The 17,905-nt window shown below is 38.9% G+C and overlaps 1 protein-coding gene across 1 annotated transcript in view; it reads right to left on the bottom strand.

The window, feature by feature from the left end:
* Window positions 1–10,549: 10,549 nt before the first annotated feature.
* Window positions 10,550–17,905, bottom strand: part of LOC128236321 (uncharacterized) — a 13,634-nt gene continuing 6,278 nt past the window's right edge. Inside the window, exons 5-7 of the mRNA XM_052951222.1 lie at window positions 16,548–16,649; window positions 13,739–13,916; window positions 10,550–11,606 (exon numbers count right to left, since the gene is read on the bottom strand). Coding sequence (XP_052807182.1) covers window positions 11,201–11,606; window positions 13,739–13,916; window positions 16,548–16,649 — 686 coding nt within the window. The 3' untranslated portion in view covers window positions 10,550–11,200. The remainder of the gene's footprint in view (window positions 11,607–13,738; window positions 13,917–16,547; window positions 16,650–17,905) is intronic.

The following is a 17,905-nucleotide window of genomic DNA, read 5'->3' as shown; positions in this document are numbered from 1 at the left end:
CATTATGGTTCACACTCTTGGATAACTAAGTCATAGCTGCTTCACGCACACCCCAGCAACCAGGTTGCTTTGGTAAAACATTATGGTACACACTCTTGGATAACTGAGTCATAGCTGCTACACGCACACCCCAGCACTCAGGTTGCTTCGGTAAAAATTATGGTACACACTCTTGGATAACTGAGTCATAACTGCTACACGCACACCCCAGAACCCAGGTTGCTTCGGTAAAATATTATGGTACACACCCTCGAATAACTGAGTCATAGCTGCTACACGCACACCCCAGCACTCAGGTTGCTTCGGTAAAACATTCTGGTACACACTCTTGGATAACTGAGTCTTAGCTGCCACACGCACACCCCAGCACTCTGGTTGCTTCGGTAAAACATTATGGTACACACTCTTGGATAACTGAGTCATAGCTGCTTCACGCACACCCCAGCACTCAGGTTGCTTCGGTAAAACATTATGGTACACAACCTCGAATAACTGAGTCATAGCTGCTTCACGCACACCCCAGAACCCAGGTTGCTTCGGTAAAATATTATGGTACACAACCTCGAATAACTGAGTCATAGCTGCTACACGCACACCCCAGCACCCAGGTTGCTTCGGTAAAACATTATGGTACACACTCTTGGATAACTGAGTCATAGCTGCTACACGCACACCCCAGCACCAAGGTTGCTTCGGTAAAACATTCTGGTACACACTCTTGGATAACTGAGTCTTAGCTGCTACACGCACACCCCAGAACCCAGGTTGCTTCGGTAAAATATTCTGGTACACGCCCTCGAATAACTGAGTCATAGCTGCTACACGCACACCCCAGAACTCAGGTTGCTTCGGTAAAATATTCTGGTACACAACATCGGATAACTGAGTCATTACTGCTCCACACACACCCAAGGACCCAGGTTGCTTCGGTAAAAACATTCTTCACGACCTCGGATAACTGAGTCATATCTGCTACACGCACACCCCAGCAACCAGGCTGCTTCGGTTAAACATTAAGGTACATAAACTCGGAAAGCTAAGTCATAGCTGCTACACGCACACCTCAGCACCAAGGTTGCTTCGGTAAAGCATTCTGGTACACAACCTCGGATAACTGAGTCAGAAATGCTACACGCACACCCCAACATCCAGATTGCTTCGGTCAAACATTCTGGTACACAACCTCGGATAACTGAGTCATAGCTGCTACACGCACACACCAGCATCCAATTGGTTCGGTTAAACATTCCGGTACACATCCTCGGATAACTGAGTCATAGCTGCTACACGCTCACCCCAGCACCCAGGTTGCTTTGGTAAAACATTCAAGCACAGAACGTCGGATAACTGAGTCATAGCTGCTCCACGCACACCACAGTACCCAGGATTGCTTCGGTAAAACATTCTACACGGTCTCGGATAGCTGTGTGAAGTTAGCTTACCATACGACATTGGACATCCAAACTGAATGACTTGCAAGCACAACATTGGACATTGGACATTCAAAATTAAATATCGTGTTGGCATGACATTGGACAATGGACAAACACAAAAATGAATGTCTTGCTACCGACAGTTGAAATTCTTCATTATTAAGCCTATTGCTTTATGATTGCCGATCTGCAATTTCATTGGCTGAATTTTTTGTTGTATTCTAATTAACAGTCAAACAATACCGGGTATTTAAATATAAAGGAGTATTTGAATAAAACGTTCTCAACAAACATCAAACATAGCGTATCTAGTCTACAATATATTTAAACAATATACTACTATACATGTGTAAAAATGAAACTGGGCTCTAACAGAGTTTCGGGGACCAAGGTTCCTTTTGTCCATCGCTCTGGCATCGGACGGACGGTGAATTGCCCCACCGTCGAATTTCACCGTGACATATTGCCTGCAAACTTTTTCACCAAGTTTCATCATGATTCGATAATTAATGCATACAGTAATTATATGCACAGTTATAAACCAACTCTATTTTAATATAATGTGCATAACTCTGATGTTACTGAAGCGATCGCCGTTGACCCAGTCTTTATGCCCACGAACACTGTCACTAAGTTTCATCATGATTTGATAATGAATTTTAAGTCAATATCTGCACATTGATAACCCAACTATGATAGTGTAATGTAAAAGGGGGCATGACTAACATGTATACTGCAACTGAGGCGATATACCACAATATCAAGTTCAATCGTAACAACTCGGCCATCTCCGGTAAGTTTCAGGATAAACTGTTGGATAGTGGCCGAGGTGTTCCGATTGGATCGAGCTTGACCGAGACATTTCGTCTGGTTCGACGGAATGAGCTTGATACATCAATTTGGACCAAACAATGACTCATGTTCCAGTTAAGTTGACCTGTCCGATTTCCATTCAAAACGAGTCACTAATTACTACCTTTTGTCTACCTTTTGTCGTCTAGGGAACTTCTTTAGCCCTAAAAGGCTAGTAAATCCCTTTAAACTGCTTCGTCTGTAAGTTCGCAATATAATCGCTACCAGTCTCAGATACACATGCTTTATTACATAATGATTGCTTTAAATAACGATCCTTTAGTGCATGAGTCGATCAACAATGACTTCAAGCATGCTCAAAACATATTTATTGTCAAAAATAAGATTTAATTTCTCAACTTCGAGCCACTTTGTTTATACCGGAAGCCGCTATTTTGATTGAATTTATTGAAACCCATGCTAAACCGATCGATATACAGTATAAAAACACTACGCATCGGTAACTTCCCTTTACAAAAACACGAAAACTAGCATAGAAAAATTATACTTAATTATTTTTAGCCTTTTAATAAATTTTATAACATGAAAACATTCTGCTTGGCGATCAAAATGGAGGTGCGGGCGCACAATTTTTTTTTTTTTTTTTTTTTTACATTTTCAAAAAAATAGGAGCGGTAAATCTGCGGAACGAAATATCAATTTGGTGTGGCCTTACAATCAGATAAAAAATGCATGGAACATGGTAAAACATAGCAATAAAAGCATGTATAACATTTAATCAGTTAATTATTATAATTAATTAAATTCAATGTTTGATTCAGGTAGAAATAATTTAATGTCTAAACTTTAAAATAATTAATTTCTAAAAAAACATCGGAATTTGTTTCAGTAGTAATGTAAACATTTAGGGAAACAAAACATGTATTAATTTCCTTTCGAAAGTCAACAAAAAATGACTATTGTCTAGATCAAATGGATTTTGCTGTTTTTCTTCCTTTCTCCATTAAAAAAAAAACAACTTTTATACAAGTTTAGTGAATTATTATTATTGATATAACTACCGTAATACTTATCTCAATGAATTAATATCCGTATTAAATGAAATGCAAAACTGTTCTTACAAGGGACATAAATGTAGGAGTTAGAAGTGATCATAGTCATTATAAATGTACAGGTTTATAGTTGTTTTATTTCTCATTGATAACAAGTAAGTATCTACCATGTGTGCCCGGTACGGATGGAAAAATCCGACCCGAGTGCACGCTCGTAAGCCGGTAACGAGGCTTGCCGAGTTACAGGCCACGCAGCATGACCGAAGGACGGATTTTTCGGTCCGGACCGGAAAAACATGATTGATATTTTTTTCTTGCAATTCTAAAATTATCAGTTTGTGTAAGAATTGACGTAGAAAACGCACTTTTGTACATTTTACCAAAAAAGGCGTGAAACCTTGTTTACTGACGTCATAAAGCGCAGTAATTTTAAATCACTATTGATGTCAAATAGTAACTATTTAAATCGCGTTTTTACGATTATTCATTATCTGTTTTAATTAATTGCATACTTATTTATTTGATTGCGCTTTATTGAAATGAAATAATGTACTGTTCATAAACCATACAATAAAAGAAATAAGAAGAAGCGCGTTGCGCGTAACTCATCTTACATGGGGGGGTGTAAGATGCGTTTTTCCAGCACTGGACAAATGACCGGAAACACACGTCCGGTATGCAAGAATACCTCCCTCATAACCGGACACACATGATAGATACTTATAATTCTATGTTAAAAATTAACAGCACCTAGCCGTTTGTTTCGAAATAGTTTTAAGTAAGGTTAAGGTAGCTCGCGAAGAGTTTTGTTTCCGCAAGTAGTATGCATACCAGCATAATGTTCGATGAATGATAAACATAGCAACTTTTGTATTCATTCCAAAAGCGTTAACTTTTTATAATACTTCATACGCAAAACATACTCGATAGCGCCACCACTACTCGACAGCGCCACCACTAGGGCAACAGCGCCACCACTTTTATAAATATGTGCATTTTTCCTTTTTAAGAAGTGCTTATTAGTTTTGTTGTGTTCCGGCATAGGTACTATACATAACAGTTATGTTTGCATGCGTGAGAATGTTCTTACGGGGTGTGTAAGCACCGAAATGTACTTGCTATGCAATCAGATCTCAAAATATGCACAAGTCTGATTCGGGAGATTAGCTCCTGGCACCACAGTTTGCACAATATTGAAACGACATAGTAACCAGCCTACAGTAGAAGTGTTCTTACACGGTACCACATTCTGCAATTTTCGAAATATGTCCGTTAAATTAAATTATCAAAGAAAATATAAGTCATACTCACGTTTGTCCATGTAAACATAAGGCACAGCTCCACCACGGAAGTGTCGACAGCTCTTTTTCTTTGCACCACCGTAAAGTGGTGGAGCTGGCGTTTACAGGCCATGTTACAGCCGACGAGGACAAGAACAACGTCAACGGCGTCCGCGCATGCATGTTCCTGAGTATTATACTGCTGCTAGAAGCGGCGGTGGTAGCTGCCATCAAGCTGGCGGCGATGCCAGATAAGCAAGTCGCCAGCTTTGCCGCCGAGGGTGTGGCATTTGTTGCCGGTTTGTTCCTTTTCTTGAATACTGTGACTTATATTTTTATTTGCATGCTTATTATACCGAGGTTGCCTGTTAAGCGATAAAGCAAAACAAAAGTAATTAATCACTATTACATAATAATTATCCTTATATCCATCGACAAATTCGCCCCCAAAGCCCGAGGTTATCCAGGATTTGACATTAGAGAGGGCACACATAGGCTTAGCCCAAAAATATGAGTTCCAAAACGTGGTTTAAAAGGTCTGAGGTACATCCCATCAATCTGTCCGTCTATCCGTCCGTCCGTCCGTCCGTTCATCCGACCGTCCGTCCGTCCGTCAAAACCCACCAAAATCCCCCACCCACCCATCCACCCATCCATCCATCTACCATCCATCCATCCATCCATCCATCCATCCATCCATCCATCCATCCATCCATCCATCCATCCATCCATCCATCCATCCATCCATCCATCCATCCATCCATCCATCCATCCATCCATCCATCCATCCATCCATCCATCCATCCATCCATCCATCCATCCATCCATCCATCCATCCATCCATCCATCCATCCATCCATCCATCCATCCATCCATCCATCCATCCATCCATCCATCCATCCATCCATCCATCCATCCATCCATCCATCCATCCATCCATCCATCCATCCATCCATCCATCCATCCATCCATCCATCCATCCATCCATCCATCCATCCATCCATCCATCCATCCATCCATCCATCCATCCATCCATCCATCCATCCATCCATCCATCCATCCATCCATCCATCCATCCATCCATCCATCCATCCATCCATCCATCCATCCATCCATCCATCCATCCATCCATCCATCCATCCATCCATCCATCCATCCATCCATCCATCCATCCATCCATCCATCCATCCATCCATCCATCCATCCATCCATCCATCCATCCATCCATCCATCCATCCATCCATCCATCCATCCATCCATCCATCCATCCATCCATCCATCCATCCATCCATCCATCCATCCATCCATCCATCCATCCATCCATCCATCCATCCATCCATCCATCCATCCATCCATCCATCCATCCATCCATCCATCCATCCATCCATCCATCCATCCATCCATCCAAGCAATCTTTTCATCCAGCCATCCAATTAATTAGTTCACCCACCTTCAGGTGTCGCTCTGCTGGCTGGGTTCGCTCTGTTCGAAGCTAAGCTCAAACTAGACACGTATGATCATGGCGCGTGGTTTGGACTCGCCATTGTTGCTTGGATTCTTTCCTGGGTAGGGGCGCTCTCATCATTGCTCCTGAGATGATGAAAAAGAGTGACGTCATCACCGGAAGTTGGATCGTTTCGGATATTGCTAGGTCTTGAATGAAAGTATTGTCACGTAGAACTGTGTGATATATTTAATATATTTGTTTTTTAAATTAACTGTTTAATTAACATCTGTAATTGTGTCCGAATATGTCCGAATTTAAAACTTAATGACGACACTTATTCATTTCAATATGCAAACAAAATGTAATATTTCAACGTTATTAAGTATTGGTTGTGTGTGTTCTATTTATATCGAAATACAATGTAGTTGTATTAGCGGTTATATAACATTGTCTGTGTTGACACGTTGAGATTGAGAGCCATTCGGAACTCCTCGGCCATTTTTCTCGAAAACAAGCTCGGGTGTTTGCCAGTACATCAGTAGAAGTAGTTCGTACAATTTTGAATTATATCATTAATTAAATGTAGTGTTTTAACTTGTATTTATTTATCTAAGTTTAAATTGATTGCCAGTGAAGTGTATATTGCAAACATAATAAAGATTCCCAGATTTAACGTTTTGACAACTTTTCATTTTTTTGCCTTGGAACGAGCCAATTTTTGCGAAAATGCACGGAAACCAGTTATATAAGACTGCTAAAAAAATTAGATCGCAGATTTTTAAATTTATATTTATAAATGCTTTGAAATAGCTGACTGCTTTATCGACGCTGTTGAAAAAAACTGTTGATAATCGCTAATAGCTTCAAAGTGTTAATTTGTGCATAAAAACAGTTATTATGTCATTGTTTTAGAAGAAAATGCATGTATACATGCTTTGAAATAGGAAACCATTTTAGGCCGCTAGGCCGCTAGGCCGCCAGGCCGCTAACTTCACGCCGCTAGGCCGCTAGGCCGCTGAAGTGCTCGATCGATTTTTTTTGGAAAAAAATAAAAAACGCTTTAGAGTGATAATTTGTGCATAAAAACAGTAAATATATCATTGTTTTAGAAGATCAGCCATGTTTAATGCTTTGAAATAGCTGACTGCTCAATCGACTTTTTTGAAAAAAAATGTTGATTATCGCTTATAGCTTCAAAGTGTTAATTTGTGCATTCAAACAGTTAATATGTCATTGTTTAAGAAGAAAATGCATGTATACATGCTTTGAAATAGGAAACCATCTTACGCCGCTAGGCCGCCAAGCCGCTAACTTCACGCCGCTAGGCCGCTAGGCCGCTAGGCCGCTGAAGTGCTCGATCGACTTTTTTGGAAAAGAATTGAAAAACGCTTCAGAGTGATAATTTGTGCATAAAACAGTAAATATATCATTGTTTAAGAAGAACAGGCATGTATGCATGCTTTGAAATAGGATACCATTTTAGGCCGCTAGGCTGCCAGGCCGCTAACTTCACGCCGCTAGGCCGCTAGGCCGCTGAAGTGCTCGATCAACTTTTTTGAAAAAAAACAAAAAAAAAAACGCTTAGAGTGATAATTTGTGCATAAAACAGTAAATATATCATTGTTTTAATAGATCAGGCATGTTTAATGCTTTGAAATAGCTGACTGCTTAATCGACGCTCTTAAAGAAAGACTGTTGATAATCGCTTACAGCTTCAAAGTGTTAATTTGTGCATAAAAACAGTTAATATGTCATTGTTTTAGAAGAAAATGCATGTATACATGCTTTGAAATAGGATACCATTTTAGGCCGCTAGGCCGCTAGGCCGCCAGGCCGCTAACTTCACGCCGCTAGGCCGCTAGGCCGCTAGGCCGCTGAAGTGCTCGATCGACTTTTTTAAAAAAAGTTGTAAAACGCTTCAGAGTGATAATTTGTGCATAAAAACAGTAAATATATCATTGATTCAGAAGATCACGCATGTTTAATGCTTTGAAATAGCTGATTGCTTAATCGACTTTTTTGGAAAAAAATATGTTGATTATCGCTAATAGCTTCTAAGTGTTAATTTGTGCATTCAAACAGTTAATATGTCATTGTTTTAGAAGAAAATGCATGTATACATGCTTTGAAATAGGATACCATTTTAGGCCGCTAGGCCGCCAGGCCGCTAACTTCACGCCGCTAGGCCGCTAGGCCGCTGAAGTGCTCGATCGACTTTTTTAAAAAAAGTTGTAAAACGCTTCAGAGTGATAATTTGTGCATAAAAACAGTAAATATATCATTGATTCAGAAGATCACGCATGTTTAATGCTTTGAAATAGCTGATTGCTTAATCGACTTTTTTGAAAAAAAATATGTTGATTATCGCTAATAGCTTCTAAGTGTTAATTTGTGCATTCAAACAGTTAATATGTCATTGTTTTAGAAGAAAATGCATGTATACATGCTTTGAAATAGGAAACCATTTTAGGCCGCTAGGCCGCTAGGCCGCTAGGCCGCCAGGCCGCTAACTTCACGCCGCTAGGCCGCTAGGCCGCTAGGCCGCTGAAGTGCTCGATCGACTTTTTTGGGGAAAAAAATGAAAAACGCTTTAGAGTGATAATTTGTGCATAAAAACAGTAAATACATCATTGTTTTAGAAGAACAGGCATGTTTAATGCTTTGAAATAGCTGACTGCTTTATCGACGCTCTTAAAAGAAGACTGTTGATAATCGTTAATAGCTTCAAAGTGTTAATTTGTGCATTCAAACAGTTAATATGTCATTGTTTTAGAAGAAAATGCATGTATACATGCTTTGAAATAGGATACCATTTTAGGCCGCTAGGCCGCCAGGCCGCTAACTTCACGCAGCTAGGCCGCTAGGCCGCTAGGCCGCTAGGCCGCTGAAGTGCTCGATCGACATTTTTGAAAAAAAGTTGAAAAACGCTTCAGAGTGATAATTTGTGCATAAAACAGTTAATTTAAAATTGTTTTAGAATAAAAGGTAAAGAAAATATTCTGAATAGATAACAATTTAAGGCCGCTATGTAACTATATAAATAAAAAACCTTGATTTATCATTGTTTAAAAAAAAAACGCATTAAAAATTGCTTGGAAATAGAAAATATAATTAGGCCGCCAGGCCGCTAGGCCGCTAGGCCGCTAGGCCGCCAACTTCACGCCGCTAGGCCGCCAGGCCGCTTACTTCACGCCGCTAGGCCGCTAGGCCGCTAACTTCACGCCGCTAGGCCGCTAACTTCACGCCGCTAGGCCGCTAGGCCGCTAACTTCACGTACACGATTTTTAAAAAAAAAAACACATTTGCAGGCGAAAAGCGGTCCCTAACCAGTACATCATAAAAAGAATATTTGTGACATCAATGTATCAAGTTATGTATAAGAAGACGACGTTAGTCAAGGTCATATTTTCATATTTAATATCGCTTTAAGATTAAAGCGGATTCCGCATTGAAGCCGGATTTCTACGGAATGTCGTTAGGGCCTGTGAATGTGTTGATCTGAAACGCGATACTCGAAAGTACGATGATGAAAACGCGAAACCACGAAACTACGATAACGAAAACGCGATAATACGACAGTACGATGATGATAATGCGATAAACTATCGTGTTTTCACCATCGTACTTTCGCGTTTTCACCATCGTAGTTTCGAACTGTCGTGTTTTCGTCATCGTACTGTCGTGTTTTCATCATCGTACTATCGCGTTCATTGAATATTATTGAATTTACTAACTCGTCTTCATATTTGGCCTAGTGACCTAGTTTTTGACCTGAGCTGACCCATATTCACCCTGGTTTTAAATATCATGTTGACAAATATTCTGACTGAGTTTTATAAAGATTGGATAAAAACACTCTTGAATTCATGCATGCATTTTTTCTTGACTTGACCTAGTGACCTAGTTTTATTTACCCGGGAAAACCCTTATTCACAAAAAAGCATATATTCTTAATTATCGTGCTGAGAGATATCTTAACTGAGATTCCTGAAGGTTGAATGCACACGGATGTATTTGTAAAAGAAATGATAAACATTAACACATACTATCGTCTTAATATTTGACTTATTGACCTCATTTGTTTTAAATATAGTGTTCACAGACATTCTTACCGAGTTTCATGAATATCTGATAAAAATATTTATGTCATGGAAATAGTTTTTTAAAGGTGCACTCTTAACAGATTTACCGTTTTTACAACTATTTTATTTTTTGTCTTGGACAATATCTGCAAACCAATAATAAAAGATTGCTGACAAACGATTAGATAGCAGATTTGCATATTTCCTTTCGAAAATTAATGTTTTATGGCCAAACAAAATGCATAAAAAATTAATTTTTGAACTTAAATATAAAAATATACGATCTAATTTTTGTCAGCAGTCTTATATCATTGCTTTCCATGGATTTTCGCAAATATTGGCTCATTCCAAGACAAAAAATTAAAAAAAGTTGTCAGAACCTTAAATCTGTGAGAGTGCACCTTTAAATCAAAATTGTTGGCAACAACGAAATAACAGTCGGTACAGTTTTCGCCAATTTATCTTCCGGAATATTTCGATGAAAACTCCAACTAAACATATAATGCTCTTTTATCAAAGGTATCAAAACAGTTTATAGTTTTATACAAATATTGTTTAGACAATGTTAACAAAATTACATCGCACACATTTCACAGATACACTTTCTTTCTGAATACAAAAAGTTTTTTCCGAATTCCCGACCTTCTTTTACTTTTCCCGCCGGACCTTATTTTTGCATATAATATTTAATATGAAAATAGAAGGATGAAGGGTCGGGACTTAGCCCCGTAATCGACCAATCCTCAGGTCTTGAAGTATCGCCTGTTCGAGTTATCGCCTTTTCGAGCTACAGAAGTTTTACTGTATTGATATCGGTACATTTTTTCTGACTGTGTATTTGTTCTTCTTTTTAGCTTATCTTTTCGATAGTGCATTGCTTCGAAAAAGCGCGTAAATGTGTAGTTTTTATAAAGCGCTTTAGTGAACGATACCTAGACAAAATGGTAACAGTTTTAAGTGTGTAATGTAATGATATTCAGAAACAAATTTACATGCAATTTAAAATAAAAAAATGTACAAAAATCCTGACCTATCCTTATTTTGGGGGGCAATGAAATCGGAAACAGACAGTTATTGTTTTCTGGCCTTAATACTATCTAATATCCACGTGACCATAAACATTTCCGGACCCCTTTTCTGGATCAACAACAATGTTCGTCTGTTTATGTAAGGTTGACACGTCATATTCATTTTCGCCCTCCTTTGATCCACTCGCTCGATCCTGATTGGGCGGCACAATTGTCACGTGATTATAAGCGTTCACTTTCGCCACCTCTCGTTTAGGTTTATCTGTTTGTGTGTTCCCCTGTTGCAAAACATCGTATTCGCCCTCAATCAGAGACGACCTGGAACGAGCTGTCTTTGGGCCGCCTCCTAAAAGCGCGTCTGATGGCGTGGCGTAGTCGTTGGCTTCCGACGATTTCAACGCGTTAAACGTGACGGAATCGGCGGTTTCCGAGTAGTTATCGGCCAAATTTGGTGACCCGCTTTTTCCATGCCTGCAATTGATATGTTTAAGTAGATTAAGTAAGTTATCATATTACAGATGACAGAAGGGAACTGCACTATGTAGGACGCTCTGTCTGTGCGTTTTCTGTTCTGTACATCAATCATTCTCCGAAATTCTGACATTCATGATGACTATTCTTGACTTGACTTTACTTGACTTGACATGACTTGACTTCACATGACGTGGCATGACTAGACTTGACTTGATTTGGCTTGACTTGACTTGACTTGACTTGACTTGACTTGACTTTACAAAAAAATGATATTAAATAACCAATTGTCCCAGTTAATGCTCGTTATAAAAATGACATATACATAAACTAATAAAGTGAACTCGCCTTAATTTAAAACTAAAAATAAAAAAATAAATAATGGATAAATACCGCATAAGGCCTAAATATGTTATATATGAACACCATGCTACTTTATCCATCAATAGTACCAAGTTTGAAATTTAATGTGGGAAAATCTTAAACCTTTAAAGGGACTCGCTCATGTTTTCGAAAACGCACTTTTTTGAAAGTCGATAAAAAGTGTGGCAAATTATTCGCAGTGTTTAAACCAAGATACCAAAAATAAAAATACCACAATTTTCATTAGCGAACGTTATAACGCTAACTTGTAAGGGTCACTTTAATGATTAAGGTTTTATTTATGTTTTCTTCTTGATCAGACCGGCATGGGTTCGCCCTCCACTATAACCAAACTACTTTTGTATGCTATAATTTCTTTCTGCAATTTCGATATCAAATAGAAAAATAGAGATAAAATTTCAGATGCATTACAGATAAAACTTATTGCTGGTCCAAGACATGGGCGAGTTCATTTAAAAGAGCGGTTAAGTCAGCGTTTGTAGGAGGAAAACAGAGCCAATACCGAAAAAGGAGTATTCTGATTAGTTAAACACCTGGGCAAGTATGGAATAACTATTTTAACAGTAATTCTTAAATTATATATACTACATACTGCCGTATGTATCATTTTAAGAACTTATCGATATAAATTCATGTCAGGCATATATATATATATATATATTTGGACTTTTTTTCAAGTCCTAATTTAATCCTTTTTTCTTCTTTGAACACAGTCCTAAATTGTCCATCGGTTAAAAAACAACAGTACATATGCAATTTGGCAACCTGCTTCGACATAAGGGCAATGAACAAGGGGTTCTTAGCTTAGTGTTTAAAGGACAGGCCAAGTACAAATTTGTAGATACTTGATCTCATTCATAAGGTGCTTTCGAACTGGCTGTTACATTTTGAATTGGACATGTTATAATACTTTATAATACGTGAACCAATATCCCTTGGCCAGATAACAAAGCCAATATGAAATTCCCCTTGTCGACCATAAGGCCGACTGAAATCACAACAACTTCCTGTGAAATTCACAGAAATGAATTAAATGAAATTAAGATTTTCATTGGCCGTTATAAACTAAAACTAGAAATCCCATTAGTAGTCAAATAAAATAAAGGAGTATTGGAAATGAGCTCTTTAGATCTCTGATAGTTTAAAAGTTGAAGTATTTTATTTCTCCGCGAACGACTTTTCCAGAAAAGTAAGAGAGATCATTTTATTAGAGTAAATAACGGGTTAACCGCTTGAAATAGTACACATTGACTAATGGTTTTTTTGTGTAATGCAATCCTGCTTCGTTTCCCTTTCTTGCATTTTGATCTACTACTGCACCAGTCAATTGTAACCACGCCACCCCCTCCCCCAGGTCCGAGGAATAGCGGGGACTTTGACTTTCGGTCCAGCCAAGCCCGGGTAAAATCTCCACCCTACGGGGACACACTGCTGGTAAAATCCCCGCGAAATGCCCCCGCACCCCAGGAACCCTAGGTAAGGCCCATTTCCCGCTGTTTTTGGTGTGAAGACAAAACCACCGCATTCACCCGGCACTGCGGGGTCACACGGAAAAAAACTCGGCCCATTTCCCGGCTATCCCCGGTATAATCAATTAAAACAAAAACGATATCTGGTTCATGTCGAACATTCAAATCATTTGGACACAAGTTAGCCTGCTGGTTTACCATGGCCGAGTATCTTTTTTGAAAGAAATTCTGGTAAGTTAATAATATTATATTAGTTATAAATATGAGTGTACACATTACCTATTCTGACGACAAAAACAGCGGCAGACGGCGACCACAACAGCAAAAAGGACAACTACCCCGGTGCAGACCAGCGGAATAAGCAAATTTTTATCCATTCCTCCGTGTGTCGTGTGGGAAGAGTAGCGCTTAAACGGGGATGTGTTCCCAAAGTACCGCACCACAGGCGCTAGACTGCCTACAGAATAATACAAAATTGTAAGGTTAGTCCCGGAATGTTGAATATTTTGACCTTGGCTTTTCTGGCATGAATAAGGATTGTCCTTAGCGTCACCAAATTAGTCAAGGCTGCAATAAATGGTATCAAACGAAAAATTGGGTTAAGGATGTCAGCGCTCCAGCCAGGAATTGAAAAGGCCAGGGAGCTAGGTCTGAAAGGACACTTTTGATGCGCATTGAAAGAGCTTTAATCACTGTGTGGGAACGGATACCGGATATAGCTCAAAAAGTGATAAGTAAACAGACAATTATGCAGTTGTTTTTCTTTACCAGAGGTAAGATCTTGCTGTGTTAACGCTAATCTACCGTATCCACAAATGAAACAAGTTTTTGAACTACTAGCTTAATGCTAAATTTGGCCTATGATGTACTTTAAAGTGCTTACAATTTAGCAGACCTCGAAAAATGTTTCTTCAAGTCTGAGATGATCACCTCAAAACTTACAGAATTTCGACAAGTATTGTTATTTTAGGAAATATATCGAATAAATAAAAAATCTGAATCGAAGGATTTCAAAAGCATAAGCTCAACTATTTTTATTGTAAGAACTGGCAATGTAACTTTTAAACTGTTAAAGATATGCCTTTAGATATGTAAACAATACTGTACTGGGGATAGCCGTATTATGTACTGAGGATAGTTTCATAGTTGAGAAATGTGTCCTGGTGATAACATGTGAAATGGGACAAAAATTGATAGTAACACTGTTAATATTCAATATACATGTATGTCTATTTCGAACTTTTATACAATCTGCTAAAAGTGAGAGTACAATTTGATAAGAAATTATTGAGCAAACTAAAGTTAACAACGAGTTTGATCCATGCTCTCCTAAATGAACGTATATATGCAAGCTGCTTAAATATCAGGGTTGGTCACAATACATACTTTCTCAATGATGTGAACGAGCAGAGACCATTATTCTGTTCTAAGTAATAGCAACATCGACCTAAGCTTAGAAAAAAGCTTCACGTATTCCAAATTTGATCACAATATCTCATTCCCTACTGATGACTTTCTGTGTGCAAAAACGTACCTACTTGATTTACAAAGCAATACTATATATATACATAGCAAACACCTAATAAATTCTACGGCCATTTGTTTTGTGTTCCTCAATAAATCAGATTACCTGCGTATTTCAAATATTTAGATATTTGCGACTCGAACGTTGATGCTTGTGAAATAACATATAATTGTTAACTAATCTATATGAATGAAACAGTTTTAAGTACATACAGATACAAAAAAGCAACTTTTTTTGCTCTCATCCCTCGATATGGGCAACACCAAACAATTTCCCTCGAGCTCGCGTATAGGTAAATGACCGTAATCATTATCACAGTCTCGTTATTTTTAATACTCGTACATCGTTACTATCCTCAGTCCACTTGATAGCTATCCCCGGTGCTGTTGTTTATTTGCATCACCTATCCTCAGTACACCACCAGGGCATGAAAAAGTGTAAATATCTCCGTAACAACAAAACATATCGTATTGATATCTTACACATTACTAGATAATGTAATTACAATGAAATCGCTCGATTCAGTTTTTATTCTTATTTTAAATTTGTTGATTTATGTTTCAAATCGTACCACATAAATGAACATTTGTGAGCGATCATGCAACTTTCGGCGAGAATTGGGCTATTATACAAAAGAGGGGACACATTTTCATCATAGTTCTATATTGCACAGGATCAAGTTATTCGAAACTCTTTGATTTTGATAAATATATAACTATAAAATACAAAAAAATGATAGAAAAATTTCCATGTGTCAAAATCAAACGCTTATTGATTTATCACTTTTTGAGCTATATCCGGTGTCCGTTCCCCTATAGTGTTAATGGGGCACTTGAAAGGGCTAAATTGTTTAATTCTTATTGTGCTTGTGTTGTAACTATATTTAATACTAATGGTTTGTTATGAATACCATAGCTGTTATCTTTCCTTCAGTGTCAAAATGGTGTATATTTATTGTTTTTATACTTATTTCTGACAATTGACTATATCTAACAAAAGAGCACAGCTTGGTAAGGTAAAAGGCAGCAGGGTGCTGGAAAATGGCAGCGGATACCCAATGCTGCTATAAAGCCTAGCTTGAGCACTTGACTGTTTATCATGTACCAGTCAATTGTAACCACGGCCCCCAGGTCCGGGGAATAGCGGGGAATTCTACTTGCGGTCCAGCCAATCCCGGGTAAAATCCCCGACCTGCGGGGACACACTGGTAAATCACCGCCAAATGCCCCCGCACCTCCGGGACATCCATGGTAAGACCCATTCCCAGCTATTATCGGCACGCGCACAAAACTACGTATACCGCACTCACTCGGTACTGCGGGGCCACCTTGAAGGTAAAAATACAGCCCATTTCCCCCGCTATCCCCGATATACCCCTGGACCGGGGGGGGGGGGCGTGTTTACAATTGACTGATGCATTATAGTTATTGAAAGCGCTTTTGTTTGGCAGTTAGTTAATAGGTGCACAAGAATCTTCTTCCCTTTCTTTGATTGGAATAAGCGCTGTAAACTTGTCATGTTTTAGAAGCTACACGATTGATAAAACGAACGCAAATAGTCTACCGTTAACGCATTTGAAGGGGTGACTGTTTGTGCAGTTGTCTGTCTGAATTTCCCCTGTGTCTGTCAGAATGTAGCAGAGAATCTGAACACCCGAAACATCAGCTGTTGGGAGAGAAAATAAGTTTTAAAAATGAAGTACCATTGGTGCATGTTCGAACTGTTATTGTGAAATAGTGAGAGTAGCCCACCTTAGAATCTGGGCGTTTTTGTTGGTTATAAAATGGTTTCGGTTTTATTTCGGTTTCACGAACCCTGCATTTATTGTTACAGTTTGAAATAAAACCAAAATCAGTTTTATCGTTTATTATTGCTATTGAAACCCCTACCGGAGGCGGTTTCATCGGTTCGTTCCATCCGAAAACTAGTTTACTTTGAAACCAACATGGCGGAAAGTGATCAACCACGTTTGTTGAAACTCAATCCTTTTGATAACAATGCCTTACAATGGGCAAATGAGCTAAATGATAAAGGTTATATTTATAATTGGAAATAATGGCTACATGCAGTAGCTCCGCCATGTTGTTTAAACTGTACACAAAACCATGCATTTGTTACTTCAAGCCAAACTATCAAAACCGAGTTCGAAACTGCTGAAACCATTGACACCAAAACTTAAACTGGTTTGGTATCAACAAAAACGCCCAGAATTTGTGGGTTGGTGTATCGGCATCAGTCTCCTTTCTCATGGCCTCTCGAAATGGATATCTGAGGCTTGTTTATGAAAGTTTATCAAGGTCTGCCTGCGCCCATTGACTGCTATATGGCTTGATCCCGCCGTGACGCCATCACGATTCTTAAAATCTTTAAATGCCATAATTGACATAAGACAGAAGTGACAGCCATTCAAATCTGGACATTGGAAGACTTGAAGAAACAGAGTGAGATAGAAGAGATCCGGGAGCGAAACCCTAGCTTTTTGCGAAGCGACCTCTGTGTTCCTTAACGCGCTCGGTGTAGAGCACCCATACACGGGATACAGCTTTCCTGGGTTGAGCCAGTACTGATGCACCTTTTCCCCACTTCTACCCTTTAAATGCTGAGCGCTAGGGTACATTATTTTAACGTCTTCCGGTTTGACGCTGAGCGCTAGGCAAGGGGGCTACTGGTACAATATTGTAACGTCTTTCGGTTTGAACCGCCGACCTTCGTGACCTCAAGCGAACAATAAGTTAAATCTAAAGTGATTATTGAATCTGTTCCGGTCTCAAGAATTAAACGGAAGTGAATAAAAGATGGTATGCACTATGCGCCGGATGTCCCCCTCCCCCTCCCAGATCCGCTAGTTACAAATCATTATATGGCTCGCATTCAAATAGTTCACATGATCTGCGTATTCTCTGATCTTATTGAATAAATAA

The sequence above is a fragment of the Mya arenaria genome, chromosome 5, assembly GCF_026914265.1.
Source record: "Mya arenaria isolate MELC-2E11 chromosome 5, ASM2691426v1".
Classification (NCBI taxonomy): Eukaryota; Metazoa; Mollusca; class Bivalvia; order Myida; family Myidae; genus Mya; species Mya arenaria.
Note: the sequence above shows the minus strand (reverse complement) of the source record. Positions and strands in the feature narration are given on the sequence as shown.